Raw genomic sequence first — 16288 nt, forward strand, 5'->3', positions numbered from 1 at the left:
ATCTCTGAACAACAAAAGTTTTGTCATTCAGGTTCCAGTGTAGACAAAGCCAAAGTATCTCGCATGATGTGAACAATGTTTGTATCGTTTTTACTAGGAGGATCCTGTTTTGGGATAAACAGAGATGGATGGCTTTTCTAATTTTTGAGGGCCAGGAGGAATTAATAGTTATTAATCATTCAAGGCATATCTGTTCCCTATACCCCTTACAGCATAACTGTCTGGAATTCAGGGAAGATTTTCCTATACTTAGGTCCTGTCCTACGTCCAAGCCTTGGAGTCTGGAGTGAATCCTGTGTGTTTAACAGATGGAAATTTTTTTCCCAACCCTTGTAAATATATGATAGTCCATTTCTCTCAGGAACAGACAATAGTTTCTTTGATAAACACATCATCTCTTCAATTACTTCTTCTCTGTAGGGATGCTTCCTGTAATAGAGATGAAGTCTATAATCTGTCTCAAAGTGCTAGAAGTTCATTCATCTTGAGCAGAGCAAAGACATCATTATTTAAAATGAGCACTTATTACAAACGAGGCAGAGATGGGGTCATTGTTGGGGTGATGGAAACTACGCAGTAGAGTTCACTGTTGGAAGCCCTGGGAAATGCTACTGAGCTCATTTAATTTCCAGTCTGTTTTAGATCCATAGAACCTGGACTAAAACTGATCGTGTTTCAGTCACGAAAAGCAAACATAAAATGTACCATAGAGTCACCTTGTTAGAGGGGCTAATAGATTTTGACAAGAATGAAATTCCTTTCTTCCTTAGATCACACATGTTGGCATACGCAAGTCAATGTTGGGGGGGCGGGTGTTTGTATGCTTTTTGGATGAGAAATGTAGACATTTAACGACTTTCACACTTGTCAAATGATTCATGAAATGCAAAGTAAATAGAATCAGGATCCCAAGGTTTAAAAATAGTTTAAAGCCTAATTGGCTCTAGTGGTCTGTGACTGAATCTAAAGTCAATACATCATGCAGGAGCCATTTCCCTGAGCTAACATGGGCTGTTCATGGGCTGTCACAGTTTGGGACAGACAGTATTTTTTCTGGCAACTTGTGCAGACACCCGTGTGGGGTCCTTGCCTCACATTCCAGACTTTGAAAGCGGTTTATTTTATTTGGAGTTTTTTAAATTTATTTAGAGAGCGTGTTAGGGAGTCGAAACCCACAATTTATGTTTCATAAAATAAACAGAATAAAGATTTTACAAAAGTTAATATTAATAGATAAAGTGGCCCCCATTAAAGAGTCACATGTACCCAGAGTGAGCAGAGAGTGTCTGAGACCCTGTTCCGACTCCCACAGCCATTTCCCGGCACTTAAACAGGAAATAGCTGTAGTATTTCATATCCCACTGTGCAGTAATGCTTGATACATGGGAACATTTTAGATCACAGAGACCTTGGAATCGGTGACTCTATGAATGGCAACTGTGGTATATCCACCGCATTAATTTTTTTCACATTTTTCATTGAGGTAAATTATTTTCTGGTTGGATTTAAACATTCTCCTGCAGTGTTTGCCCCCAAACATGGCAGGATTGAGCTAGGCAGGACAGCCAAAGAGTGAAACTGACTAGTCTGTTTTCATTGTCTTTTCTGGGGGAAATGAAAAGAGGCAACAAACAGCAGCTGATGTGGTGAAAAGTCTGTAAGTTTTTTTTAAATTAAACACTTATTGAAAGTCCACTCAGCTGTGTTTGACAGGAAGAATCCAATCACTCCATGTGGCTAGAAGTAATACAGGAATATGACTCTTTTGTGGTACTGTTTCCTTACCCTCACTGTTTGTTTAAACTCACAAAAGAGACTCTTGCCAACACCCTTTCCAGAAGGCTGGCGACTCCCTGGAGCTGCTTTACTGTAGAATGTGTTTTGCAAACAGAGAATTTTAAAAGAACAATTTTCAAACTAAAAAAATAACAGGAGTACTTGTGGCACCTTAGAGACTAACAAATTTATTAGAGCATAAGCTTTCGTGGGCTACAACCCACTTCTTCGGATGCATAAAATTTTCAAACTGGAAATCTCCTTCAAGTGTGTTTCTGCTCTGGGAAGTGGCTGTGCTCCGATCCAACCCCCCTCCCCTCCCCTGCATTCAGAGTCGGATCTGTGGTTTGTTAGTTTTTCCTGCTTTTTACTGTTAGTACTGACAACTTGAGCTGAGAGAGTGAGCTTGACTCTATTTCTTCTTGGGCATCATCAACAGAATTATTGACTGAAGTTCCATTGCAGGGTAACTTTCAGTCAAGGGTGCCGGATCCTTCCCAAATTGAGACCTCTCCCCCCGAGGCCCTGCCCCACCCCTCTTCTTCCCCCCAAGGCCACACCCCTGGCCAGCCTGGAAGCCGGACCAGGGCCAGGGCCAGGGAGTCCCCTCCCCACCTCCGGCCAGAGCCGGATTGGGGAGAGCCACACAGGCAGCTGTGGGAAACCAGCGCGGAGTTACGGACCCTCCACCTCCATCTGCCCTGGGCCAGGCAGGGAGCCCCGGGGGCGGGGACACAGGCAGGGGGCTGCTGTCAGCCCCCCTGCACCACGGGCAGGTGGAGGGTCCGCGTGGCTCCCACAACTGCCCGGGATCCCCAGCCAGGCTCCACACTGGCCTGCCTGGGGGGTGTGGCCTCGGGGGGAAGAGGAGGGGAAGGGGGCTGGATCTGCCCTGGCGAAAAATAGCTGGGCCAGGCCCAGAGCCGGCTCTAACTTTTTTGCCGCCCCAGGCAAAAAAGAAGAGTGCCGCCCTGCTGTAACACCCCACCCCCCCAACAGCGCCGCGCCGCCGACCCCCCCAGCGCTGCCCAAAACCCCTGGAGCGCCGGGCCGCTCAAACCCCCGAGCGCCGGGCCGGGCCGCCCAAACCCCCGCCCCCCCCGAGGGCCTCGCCGGGCCGCCCAAACCCTCGGAACGCTGCGCCAGCCAACTCCCCCTCCCCCGAACGCCACGCCGGGCCGCCCAATCCCCCGGTGCGCTGCGCCGGGCCGGGCTGGGCTGGGCCGCCCAAACCTCCGCCCCCCCAGCGCCGTGCCATGCCACGCCACCGAAACAAAAAAAAAACCCTCGAGCGCCGCCCCGCGAACAAAAACACTGCGAGCGCCCCCTGCCACCCCAACATTGGCCGCCCCTTATAAGGTGCCGCCCCAAGCACGTGCTTGGTCGGCTGATGCCTGGAGCCGGCCCTGGTCAGGCCCATCCACTTTCAAAAAGTGGGAGGGCCCTAGCCCCCTGGTTCTAGCGCCACTGCTTTCAGTCACTTTGCAAACTCCTGGGAGTCAGCGGAGGTTGGGAAGGGGTCACTTGGAGCAGGGGTGTGATATCCAGCTCAAGGACGCATCCCCGCACTGGCTCTGACTTGAGCTAGCACACTCAGATAGAATGTAGCCATGGCAGCGCAAGTGGGGGGACAGGCTAGCCACCCTGAATATGTGCCTGCAGTTTCAGATGGGGACATTCTTGCGGTGGCTAACTCACCCGTAGCACTGCGCAGCTCCGGTCTATTTTTAGCATGGTAGCTAGATGAGAGCTAGCGCAAGTATGTCTCCTCACGCTGGGAATCACTGCCCAGCGCGAAGTGTAGACATAACCTGAGGGTCTAACTTGGAACCTTATCTATTGGCCCTGGTGCCCTGGATGGAGAGAACCCTGTTTGACCGCTATACAGCTTGCATCACATTGTCACAGTGACTGCGGAGTAGGTGTGAAATGCAATCCAACCAGAATTCCTTGTTCCCTTTGCAGTGGTGTCAATGCCAGCACAGGGTGCAAGGGCCCCAGCATTCACTTTGAATGTTCAGGTCAGGCAGGATTTATGTTCTGTCTGCTCTATAATGACCCAAGGGGAGTTGCAATACGGTGCCCCCCTTCGCTAAGGGCCAGGCTCCTTGGTTAGACTACATATACCATGATGCACTGCAGCCTTCCCGCTTGGTGCAGGTAATTGGTGCGTTGTGGGAGTCACTGGCCATGGCAGAGTCTTTCTGAGAGAATATCTAGTTAAGAAGTTGACACATAGGTCTGCCAGATTAGAGATCTAAACTCTGTTCCCATTGGGCATAATCTCATAATGGGCTGTGAGGCCTTCCTCACTAATGAGTGCTGTGAAGAACACATAATTACTAACCCCCACTGGTAGGACAGCTGAATGTAGAACCCATGTTCTCCTGGCTCACAGCACAACACTCCTTCCCTCAAGCCACATCGTGCTGGGAGGGATGGAAAGAGGGAGAGGAGGAGGATTCTTCTGTTTGTCCGTCCTCTGGTGGCTCAGTTCTGCATGTTGCTCTGGGGAGCTGGGGGCATGCTCAGTGTGGACGGAATGCTGAGCCCTTTTAGCAGCAACCATCAGCAAGCTCTGGTGAGCCTAGTGCAGGCTGGAAATGGGGATTTTCAGCGCCTTAGAACTTGGCTGAATCTGAACAGATTGTCGTGGTGTCAGCAAAAGCCAGTGCCCGAAGCCCACAGCACTCTCCCTGCCCAATTTCTAAGTCCTGCTGCAAACCAGGGAGCCACTAGAGCACTCAAAAAAAATGGGCTGAAAAATATGTAAAGTGGAAAATTGCTGCTGCTCCACCTGGTCCTCTGTATTTGACACAATGTATTTCTGTGGCTTTTCCCATTCAGTAATGCTGATGTGGCTACAACTCTGTGCTGCGTCCATGCAATGAAATCTTCATAGGAACAATACGGACTCCTCAACGTGCATTCACTGAACCCTGTCACACAAATTCAGCCTGTGGACAGGCAGGAGTCAAGGTCTGGTCTGGCAATGTGACAGCTCTCCTGAAGGGGGACACTCACAGTCACTCCTTGCAGACAGGGTCTGAGTCGGTTGCTTACACCAATTTCACACTTCTTGGACGGTTGTTTCACAGGTGTTGCCGGCACAGAGGGCCCGAGGCAAAGCAACAGCGGGGTTCGTTGCCCGGTGTGCTTCGCGCCAATAAACACACCAGGGGGAGAAGCAAACAAAGTTTATTTGGGATCCCAAAGCGGTGCTAGGAGACAGGCACGTCTCAGATCAAGCACACCAACAGAAACAGTTTTTCTTCTTTTATACATTTTGCAGTTAAGCCTTACCCCCCCTTCCCCTCCCTTCCTCCCCCTCTACCCCTCCCTTCCCTGGTAACAGTTACTAAGCAAATAACGATTACATTTAAGCAGTTAAGTCATTCTTGGCAGCTATAAGCCTAGCTTGTTAGTAACTTTTTTAAACCGTTATCTTGTCCTTTTTCCCTTTGAACTGTTATTTTCCCTTCAGCCAGAAACATGCAGGCCTCATTATTACCACTTGATACCGGGGTTGCACACAGATAACTGGTTGCTTACATATTCCAATTGCACCTGGCTTTTGAGGTTGATTAGAGTTTAAACATGGAAGGATAGAGTTTGGTTCACTTAGGCCTAGTGCAGGAAGGCTTCATTGACACTTAGTGGTCGTCTACCCTCCCGAGTTACCTAGGGTGATGCCTAGTGACGTCAACACAGGCAATTTGGAGTGTTTGTTTCATTCCGCCATTAGCCATCCAGGTAAAGGAGCAGGGGTCAGAACCAGGGGAGGGGCAGGGCTTCGTTTGGAGTGAAAGTATCTGAAAGCAAAGAGATGCCCAGAAAGAGGCGACAGAACATTGCCACTTGCTCCCCTGTCAGCACCCATCCTAACTGGAGGCGGGTGAGAACTTTTCAACTAAACAGGTTTTCATCAGAAAACGCTACTTTGGTGAAACCAAAACTTTGCGTGGGATTGAACCCGTTTCAGTGCAGTTTTCGTCAGGAAGCTTTGTCAGTCCAGGATGGAATTTCTGATCAAAGCCACCAGTGAGGGAGCTACCTTAGCAGAGCCATGAGCGTGGTGCTTGGTGCACCCCTCTGGCGTTTAGGAGACGAGCTTCAAGTCTTGGTCTGACTGATTTGGAGCAGGGACTTGAACCTGATGGGCTCCTCCTTCCTGGTGAGCGCGCTGGCTATTCCGGGGTCTCTCTCTCTCTCTCTCTCTTGCAAAAAGCTGTGAAAGGTCTCAGCTTTGTCCCAATGCAGAATGGGAAAATGTTTGAAATCTTGACGTTTCATGGGATGGGAAAACTGTTGCCCGCCCAGCTGTGCTGCTCCCCAGGCCAGGCTCTCAGCTTTGTTTTGCCATCTGTGCAGGAAACATTGACATCCGGGCAGTTCTGTGGTTTGAGCAGCAGTTCAATAAAGAAAAGCAAACCCCAGACATGTGCAATCCCTTGCCAGATTGCCATGACTCTGAGCAATATGCTGTAGGTGTCAATTCACTTCCATTCCCACCTTGAACTCAAGAAATCTCAAATTCCCTGTGAGCCTTCCTGCTAGTATTTTCCAAACAACCATAACCATTCCATCCCCCCTCCCCAAACTGGGGTGCTGCTAAAGCTAAGGAAACACAGGTTCAACTGTGTCTCTCTCATCCTGCTTTGTCTGAGCTATGTGCTAGTTTGGGACCTTTTTTTTTTTGCCTTCAATATTATTTGCTGTAGTGAGATTACCATGCAAACCTGTCAGATCACTGGCTGTGTAACTCAGGCAGAATAATACCACACAGGCCATGGGCTTGTGGCTCCTGAACTGAGGGTGGTCCTGCCAAGAGGCCAGGGATCAGCTGTGTGTCTATGAGTGAGACTGGCCAAGTAGGGATTAAATTAGTTTCTCAGAGATGGTTTTACATACCACTGCCACAGCTGCTTCAGGAGCTGAGCAAAGTCATCTGAGTTTACTGAACCAAGTGCCTCCAAGTTCCTAGGGGCTGCGTCGCTCCCACCGCTGCACAAATGCATGGTGCTCTGTGCCTCAGCAGAGCCGGCACTGCCACATTGCCTGCAGGGATGGACACCAGCTGCAGCCTAGTGGCCAGCTATTACGGTGCAGGGCAGCTGTGCCGATGGGGAGAATCCCACAGACGTGTGGGGTGGGGGCCGGGGGGGGGAGTGTCCTCTCCAAACACAGCATGGTCTCCTAGCAATGCGTTTGGGTGCAGCAGTCATTCAGAGGCACCATCCCTACAGATCTAGGTAATTTGTAAAGAGAGAGCTCTGGCCCACCCCAGGGCCCTTCCCTTAGTTAACATTGCCAGCCAGGGGCTGGACGGTGAGGAATGGTGACACTTGCGGCCTATCCCAGCACTCCCCCGAGCCTGGCCTAATCTAGATCAAAACCGCGGAGCCTTGCCTACAAGCAGAATGAGAGACAGCTGTTTAATAATGATCCTTACCTCCCAAATGCTGGGTGAACATTTACCACTCAATCCAGCCAGGTAGGTAAAGACACACCAATCATTACCTGCCCTTACCAGAGCCTCACAGCCCTTCTGCATGCATGTGTTATTACACCCTGTGTGGGTGAATCAGTGTCACCAGCAATTCCTGGCTCCCAGTCCCGTGTGTTGCCTGATGACTTCCATTCTTTCAAGTGATCCATCCCTGTCTCCCATTCCCAGCTTCTGGCAGACAGAGGCTAGGGACACCATCCCTGCCCGTCCTGGGTAATAGCCATTGATGGACCTATCCTCCATGAACTTATCTAGTTCTTTTTTGAACCCTGTTATGATCCTGGCCTTCACAACATCCTCTGGCAAAGAGTTCCAAAGGTTGACTGTGCATTGTGTGAAAAAATACTTCCTTTTGTTTGTTTTACACCTGCTGCCTATTTATTTAATTTGGTGACCCCTAGTTCTTGTGTTATCAGAAGGAGTAAATAACACTTCCTTATTTACTTTCTCCACACCAGTCATATCCCCTCTTAGTTGTCTCTTTTATAAACTGAAAAGTCCCAGTGTTACTAATCTCTCCTCATATGGCAGCTGTTCCATACCCTAATCATTTTTGTTGACCGTTTCTGAACTTTTTCCAATTTCAATATTTCTTTTTTGAGATGGGGCGACCACATCTGCAAACAGTATTCAATATGTGGCCGTACCATGGATTTATATAGAGGCAATATGATATTTTCTGTCTTATTATCAATGGCCTTATCGTCCTTATGTGCTCCTTTAGAATCTCGATCGTCCAGTGGCCCCTTTGGTTGTTTAGCAGGCTTTCTGCTTCTGACGTACTTAAAAAAAATTTTGCCATTACTTTTTGAGTCTTTGACTAGCTGTTCTTTAAATTCTTTTTTTGGCCTTTCTAATTATATTTTTACACTTCGCTTGCCACAGTTTATGCTCCTTTCTATTTTCCTCATAAAGATTTAACTTCCACTTTTTAAAGGATGCCTTTTTGCCTCTCACTGCTTCTTTTCCTTTGTTGATTAGCCACGGTGGCTCGTTTTTTGTTCTCTTACTATGTTTTTTAATTTGGGGTATATATTTGAGTTAAGTCTCTTTTATGGTGTCTTTAAAAGGTTTCCATGCAGCTTGCAGGGATTTCACGTTTGGAGCTGCGCCTTTTAATTTCTGTTTAACTTACTTCCTCATTTTTGTGTAGTTCCCCTTTCTGAAATTAAATGCTACTGTGGTGTTTTCCCTGCCACAGGGATGTTACATTTAATTACATTATGGTCACTATTACCAAGCAGTCCAGCTATATTCACCTCTTGGACCAGGTCCTATGCTTCACTTAGGACTAAATCAAGAATTGCCTCTCCCCTTGTGGGTTCCAGGACTAGCTGCTCTAAGAAGCAGTCATTTAAGGTGTCAAGAAACTTTGTCTCTGCATCCCGTCTTGAGGTGACATGTAAACAGTCAATATAGGGATAGTTGAAATCCCCCATTATTATTGAGTTTTTTATTTTTATAGCCTCCCTGAGCATTTCACACTATCACCATCCTGGTCAGGTGGTCGGTAGTATATCCCTACTGCTATATTCTTATTATTAGAGCATGGAATTTCTATCTAGAGAGATTCTATGGTACAGTTTAGTTCATTTAAGATTTTTACTTCATTTGACTCGACGCTTTATTTCACATATAGTGCCACTCCCTCCCCTGCACGACCTGTTCTGTCCTTCCGATATATTTTGTACCCCGAATGATTGTGTCCCATTGATTGTCCTCAGTCCACCAGGTTTCTGTGATGCCTATTATATCAATATCCTCATTTAATACGAGGCACTCTAGTTCACCCATCTTATTATTTAGACTTCTAGCATTTGTATACAAACACTTTAAAAAATTGTCACTTTTTAGCTGTCTGCCATTACATGCTGTACTGTAATTGAATGGGACTTTTTTTCATTTGTCTGTTTCTCATCAGATCCTATCCGTATTTTATCGTCTTCCATCCTCTCCTCCTTACTAGGACATAGAGAATCTCCATTAGTAGATCCTCCCCTAAGGGATGTCTCTGTCCAAACCATGTGCTCCTCCACACCTCTCGGTTTTCCCCAAGCCCTTAGTCTAAAAACTGCTCTACCTTTATCTCTCTCTGTGGTCTCCTTTACCAGAGGAAATGCCCCGTGCACAAGAAGTGATTCATTCTGGAGCCAGCGCAATGAAATGGTTAAAAGAAAGTATCTGAGGAAAGGCCCAGTTGGTTTAATCCCTTTGGCTTTAAAAGGGGGTCACTGTTCTCTGCAAGTCACAGAGCTGTGATTAGAGATGAAATTTACATAGAAGCCACATATCAAATGCCCCAGTGCAATTAATTCCAATTACATTTCAGGGGAATGTCAACTTGCTGGCATAGGTAGCAGTAAAACTCCTAAAACCCGATCCAGTGGGACTTTCCCCCTCATTAGTTTGCTTCATAAACCAGGGAAAGGAGCTGAATTAGCTGAAGATTTGAACTGTTCCTTAAAGGACACTTTCTCAACCCAGGCCAATCTAGGCAGGTGCAGCACTGACCCCACAGCCCCAGGTACTGGGCTACCAGCCACCCAGACCCACACACCAGGCCCAGGCCCAACTGTCACAGCTTTTGCAAGGCTCATAGAACTTGAATGTGTTTCTGGGTCTTGTGAGCCTCTGGCAGAACTTCACCAGGCAGCTTCTCTACAGCCAATGGCGAAAACCCTATTGATTATGATGGGGCATGAACCAGCCCAGTATGACATCATCACCATTACGCAGCATCATGAGATCATGACATCATTATTGTCATCATTATCATGCAGGGCAGTTCCTAGGGCGGCTAGGGCACGCTGAAACCTGTGCTGCCACGGCTTCACTGCTTTGGCCCCCGAGCTGGCTCCATCAAAGTTAGCTTGGGTATGCATGAGATGCAACCACACCTGGCAATTGCAGTGTAGACACATCCTCCATTAATTGCCAGCGACCTCTCCACTTATAGGAGTGCCTAGGTACCCAGCAGGGGAGAGAGAGCGAGATTTGTGCACATTTTCACTCCCAAGGACTTTACGAGTTTCGCATATTGACCTACACACTTCTTCCTCTACCGAAATACACGCTTGTGTCGGGAGCACCCCAGCAGTTGTTCAGTGGAGCACAGCTCTATGGCACACAGTTTCACATGGGAGTACAGACGAATGCAGCACCCAACTGCATCCACACTGGATGATCAGCTCCATCCCCAGAGATCGGGGCCAGTCCAAGCAGAACAGCAAGTTAGAGCCCACCCCCAGCTGACGTTATTGCTGGGACATGAGACAGAGACTTGTGGGAGCTGAACATCTGGCTTGCCATGGCTGGTATCTGCTGCCAGCAGCTTTTTCCTGTAAAATCAGAAAAGTGAGTAAAAATGTTATGACTGTGCCTGGCCGGGCCTGCAAGGAGTGCCCAAAGGTGCCAATCTTGCAAGGCAAGTCTCCTAGGTGTATCCGAGGGACGAATTTTTGCCCTATGATAGGAGTGTCTTGTGTGCTCTGATGTATTATGAGCTGTAAGCTGGTGCTGCTGCCTTGCTCAGTGTGAGTCCGCATGCAGGGCAGGGCATGTGGACACTGACACTAGAGCTATGAGGAGTATGGCTGACTGTTTGGGGAGTGCTGGGGCAGCTCCGAACCGGGGGCAGAGAAGAGAGAAGCTGGGGCATAGCAGATGAACTTGCATTTGGTTCCATCTCCTGCACCTGATTTGTGTAATGCTTGTATGGAAAGTTGCTGGCAGTAGGTACAGAGTAAGACGGGTAAAGTCAACACTGTACATCTACGCAGGGGCAAGACCTGGTCACAAGCCTGATGGCCTCTTCCGTAGATGTTTGGCTGCTCTAGTGATTCCTGCCTAGACAGCTGCTCAGGGATGCCTGTTGTATAATATTGATCTCAAAGGCCTAAGGTGTTAAAGGTGTTTATAAACTCCTTCACTGTCCCACATTACAGAGTGACAGGTTTGAGGGGGGCGGATCTACAGAGACCATAGTTTGCTCAGTTGCTTGACAAACCCAAAATCTTTCATTCTAAAACGGAAAGTTTATTGATCAAACACAAGAAAGAAAAAGAAATTAAAGCAAGCATAGATACTGATACTGAAACTGAGAGATTGTGCAAAACAAACAATCAAAACCTTTCAAGTCTCTCTCCTTTTTTAGGCAAAATATCAGTCTTTTTCAGAACAACCTTTCTTTGATGAAAAGCCTAAGGAAGGGTTAATCCTGATGTGCGAAGAGTATTCACTTCTCCTGTTTCTAACAGACAGATGGAGGCCAGGTGGAGAAGAGAGAGGGTGGAAAAGATGGGGGAAATACAGCTTTGCAACACTGGCAGGCTGGCTAGTCACAAATGGGTGCTTTGGCTTTGGCTAGCAGGCCAAGCAAGGCACCTGCCGTTTGGACCCTGGAGCATGCTCTGGGCAGGAGTGTCATCTGGTTGGATTCGTTCTCCTTAGACGAGGCAGGCGTGGACGAATGCAGTACGTCTGATTTCAGGAGCCGATGAAAAGCAGAGGGAAAGGCGAGGAGATGAGGGAGGGCAGAAAGCAATGCAAGGGAAGGGAAAACAGTGCAGGCTCTTACCTGCCTCTGTGGTGTGGGAAATGAGGTTTCCACACCAATGGGCTGAGGACTGGACATCATGGTGATGTGATGATTTTCTAAACTCACAAGTAACAAACCAGGTTCCTTAAACAAGGGCAGGCCGGCCAGCAGGCTCTCAGGAATGTAATGCAGAGTGTGTTTTACGGGTGTATTAGCTAAATCTCACCCTGGAACTGGCATTAGTGCATAAACTCTGGCTGAGGAAGCAGTGGAATGAGTCAGGGTCAGATTTAGTCTCTGGAGTGGGGGATTGTGACAGTGGGTATGTCTACACTACAGGATTAATCCGAATTTATATAATTCGAATTTAGGAAACCGATTTTATAAATTCGAATGTATTCGGCCACACTAGGCACCATTAATTCGGTGGTGTGCGTCCAAGCTACCGTAGTAGCATCGATTTCCAGAGCGTTGCATTGTGGGTAGCCAATAACATCTAATTGCCAATAACATCGAATTGCGGCCACACTAACCTTAATTCGGATTAACAATACCGATTTTGACGCTACTCCTCTCGTCGAGGAGGAGTACAGAAATCGAATTAAAGGGCTCTTTAATTCGAATTAAATGGCTTCGTTGTGTGGACGGGTCAAGCGTTAATTCGAATTAAAGCAGCTAAATCCGAATTAAAGTCGTAGTGTAGACCAGGCCAGTGAGTGTTACCTGCACATACTCTCGTGAACTCCAAATGGCAGTGTAAAGAAACCTGCCCTGAGTCTAGCTTGTGTGTTTGGAAAGACAATGACACAGGAGGAGACACCGGCAAGGGGCCAGGCTCACTCATTTCTCTTCCCATGTACTCTAGCGACTCAATCTCCCTTGAGCCAGACTCCTCGTTCTCGCTGTGGGGTTTGAGGGCAGAGGAGGTGAGCAGTCACTGCTTCCGTCGCCAGCAGCGCAAGCTGCAAATCACGACACGTACGATCTTTAGGAGCCTGATGTTGGGTTAGCCAAGTGTGACCAGAGTCCCAGGGGGCTGTGCTGAGGTCACTCAAAGAATGGGGCAGACAATCCCCAAAGCTGGTGGATATTCCAATACTTAGATTTACCAAAACAGCTTCTATAATACCTTACTAGTTACCCAGAAGCCAACAACACAGTTCCCTTAAAGCAACCCAGCCTTGGGCTTCCACCCAGACACTCAAGTCAAATATGATGAGGATTACTGAAAATCTTATTCACCATATAAGAAAGTTCTACCAATCCCAAAGGATCGGGCACATTACCTCCCAGGTTAATGAATATTTCAGATCTTACCCAAATACATGCTTACAGCCAATTCTTATTAACTAAACTAAAATATATTTTAAAAGAAAAGAGAGAGAGTATTGGTTAAAAGATCAGTATACATACAGACATGAGTACAGTTCTGAGATCAGATTCATAGTAGAGATGTTGATTTTCGTAGTTGCAAAGAATTCTTTCAGAATTAGTCCATAGGTTATAGTCCAATGTTCATATCCAGGGGATCCAGTTAGGACTGGAGCTCTCAGCCTTATGGCTTAAGTTTCCCCTGCATGAAGCATCCAGCAGATCTGAGATTAAAAGGATCCGGACCCAAGAGGTTTTTATACAGTTCCAGGCCTTCTCTTGACAGGTCAGAGGCCTTAGGTGAATAATAGACAATCATGGAGACTTTGAAGTAGACCTATTTCCTAAGCATCGCTGGTAATTAGCTACACAAATTAACATAAGGCAATTGCCCGTTTTCCACCATTCTCAGTTGATTTGCTAAACATTTCAAAGGAGATGAATACAGCCATATACTATGTTTACAGTTCATTTATATGTTAATATTTCCTTTTGATCTTTGAATTAACAGAACACAGCATAGACAGGGACTGTTTGACTACATTGTTATCCTCTAACAAGACACGAGTACACACATACAATTAGTATCACCTCTAACTTCTAACAATACAGGTTTGCATTTCAAAGATTCTAGCCTTTCTACCATGGAATGGCCCTAATGACCATTCGCATACTTTTCTAACATGTGTCTAAAGGTTGGCTCTGGGTCATTTAGCCTGCAAGCTGCTTAACCCTTTCTAGCCATGCGTCACATTTTGTATAAGATTCGTTGCAATTATATAACAGTGGTAGCAACAATGATTTGCATGGTCATACTCTAATCCAGGGGTAGGCAACCTTTCACAAGTGGTGTGCCGAGTCTTCATTTATTCACTTTAATTTAAGGTTTCGCGTGCAGGTAATACATGTTAACGTTTTTTAGAAGGTGTCTCTCTCTAAGTCTATATTATATAACTAAACTATTGCTGTTTGTAAAGTTAACAAGGTTTTCAAAATGTTTAAGAAGCTTCATTTAAAATTAAATTAAAATGCTGATCTTATGCCGCCAGCCTCCTCAGCCCGCTTCCAGCCTGGGGTTCTGTTCACCTAGGCCTGCAGCGGGCTGAGCAGGGCCTGTGGCCGGGACGCCGGCTGGCAAGGGGCCGGCAGCTGGGACCCCAGACCGGGGTGGGGGGGGTTCAGGGGTCAGGGCAGAGGGTGCAGGGCAGAAGGCTGGGTGTGTGTGGGAGGGTTCAGAGGTCAGGGCAGAGGGCAGTGGGGATGTGGGGGGTTCAGGGCAGAAGGCTGTGGGTGTGGGGGGATTCAGGGGTCAGGGCAGAAGGCTGGCGGGTGTGGGGGTGCAGGGCAGAAGGCTGGGCGTTGGGGGCAACTCGAGGTCAGGGCAGAGGGCTGGGGTGTGTGTGTGGAGGAGCAGGGCAGAAGGCTGGGTGTTGGGGGCGACTCGAGGGCAGGGCAGAGGGCTGGGGTGTGTGTGGAGGTGCAGGGCAGAAGGCTGGGTGTTGGGGGGAGGTCAGGGCAGAGGGCTGGGGGGGGGTGTGGAGGTGCAGGGCAGAAGGCTGGGTTTTGGGGGCGACTCGAGGTCAGGGCAGAGGGCTGGGGTGTGTGGGGGGTTCAGGACAGAGGAATGGGTGTGTGTTGGGATGGGGGGGTGCAGGGCAGAAGGCTGGGGTGCTCGGCTCGTGGGGGTGCTCCCAGCCCCCTGCCCTGAGCGGCTCAAGGCAGGGGGCTGGGAGGGATATGCCCTGTTCCACCCCCTTCCCCGAGGCCCGTCCCTACCTCTCTCTAACTCCTGTACGGAGCAGGGAGCACGCTGAGCTCGGCTCTGCTCCGCTCCCCCTCCCCCTTGCAAGGGCCATCGCGGGCAGGGAGAGGGAGGGGGAGGAGGAGGGGCCAGAATGCACCACATTGTGGGAAGAAGCGGAGGAGGAGGGAAGCTTGGCTGCCGCAGGACCAAGCTTTTGCCTCCAGCACCCGCAGGGGAGAGCGGTGGGCGGGGGGCTGAGTGGGGCGGGGGGCCGGGACCCCCCGCTGTCCCCTGCGGAGGCAGGAAGCAGAAGCTTGGTCCTGCAGCAGCCAAGCTTCCCCCCTCCCCCGCTTCTTCCCCCAGCGTGGCACTTTCCGGCCCCTCCGCCCCTCCTCCTCCTCCTCTCACCGGGCAGGCAGCGTGCCACTCAGAATCGGCTCGCGTGCCGTGTTTGGCACGCCTGCCGTAGGTTGCCGACCCCTGCTCTAATCAGATAACGTCACACCGCGTTTGGGCCTTTCCAACTGGAAATGCTCAGGAAGGAGGCACTGGGAAGTGCTGCTGTTCTCAGGAGCCAGTCCCCCCCAGCCCTGAGGAAGTGGGCCCCAGAAATATGCCTCTCTTGGTCCACATCGCCTGTCTCCCTGGGAGAGGCTGGTTTTGACTGGTGGGTGAGGGGCCCCTCTCTTCTCAGTGCACCCCCCAGTCACTTGTGGCTCCTCTTGCTCCTCATGGTTGCAGACCAGCGGATTGGCACCTGTTTCTCGGCGCTGATCGGCGGGCGCTGCGCTGGGGAGCTCCCGGGCCAGTACACCAAGATGCAGTGCTGCTGCGACTCCGGGCGCTGCTGGGCGATCGGGCAGACCCCTGAAATGTGCCCCGTCAGGGGATCCGGTAAGCAACACAATGGGAAAGCCACTAGCGCCCCACTGAGTGCGACCTGCTCTTAACGTCCGTGAGCTGTGCTGGTGAGTGTTTCTGGGGGGGAAAGGTCGATGAGGGTCGCATTGCGATCGCACAAAGCCAGGGAATTCAGGAGTAAGGGCCCCTGGCCCGCTCCCCCTTTTCTAAAGAACAGCAGAAGGGGTCCAGCAGGGGCAGCAACCTCCCCACCCCAGCCCTGCCCTGGCTTCCAGGGCTTGGGAAGAGATCAGAAGGAGCCAAGGGCTGCAGCAGACGGCTGGGAATCGGGTCTCTGGGAGTCTGTTTCCAGCTCTGCCTTGCTGCGTGACTGCGCTTCCCCTTCTCGGGCCTCCATCTGCCCCTCCAGAAAGCAGTGCCAAGCTCCTTACAGGGGCCGCCACTGGAAAGCCAATAGCAGCAGCACAACAACCACCTTCCCCTCCGGGTA

At 49.4% G+C, this 16288-nt stretch overlaps 1 protein-coding gene across 1 annotated transcript in view; it reads left to right on the forward strand.

Moving 5' to 3' along the window:
• FBN3 (fibrillin 3) overlaps positions 1–16288 on the forward strand; it is a 259180-nt gene that overhangs the window by 129338 nt on the left and 113554 nt on the right. Inside the window, exon 9 of the mRNA XM_065422247.1 lies at positions 15679–15831. Within this exon, the coding sequence (XP_065278319.1) occupies positions 15679–15831 (153 nt within the window). The remainder of the gene's footprint in view (positions 1–15678; positions 15832–16288) is intronic.

This window comes from Emys orbicularis, chromosome 24 (genome assembly GCF_028017835.1).
Source record: "Emys orbicularis isolate rEmyOrb1 chromosome 24, rEmyOrb1.hap1, whole genome shotgun sequence".
NCBI classification, from domain to species: Eukaryota; Metazoa; Chordata; order Testudines; family Emydidae; genus Emys; species Emys orbicularis.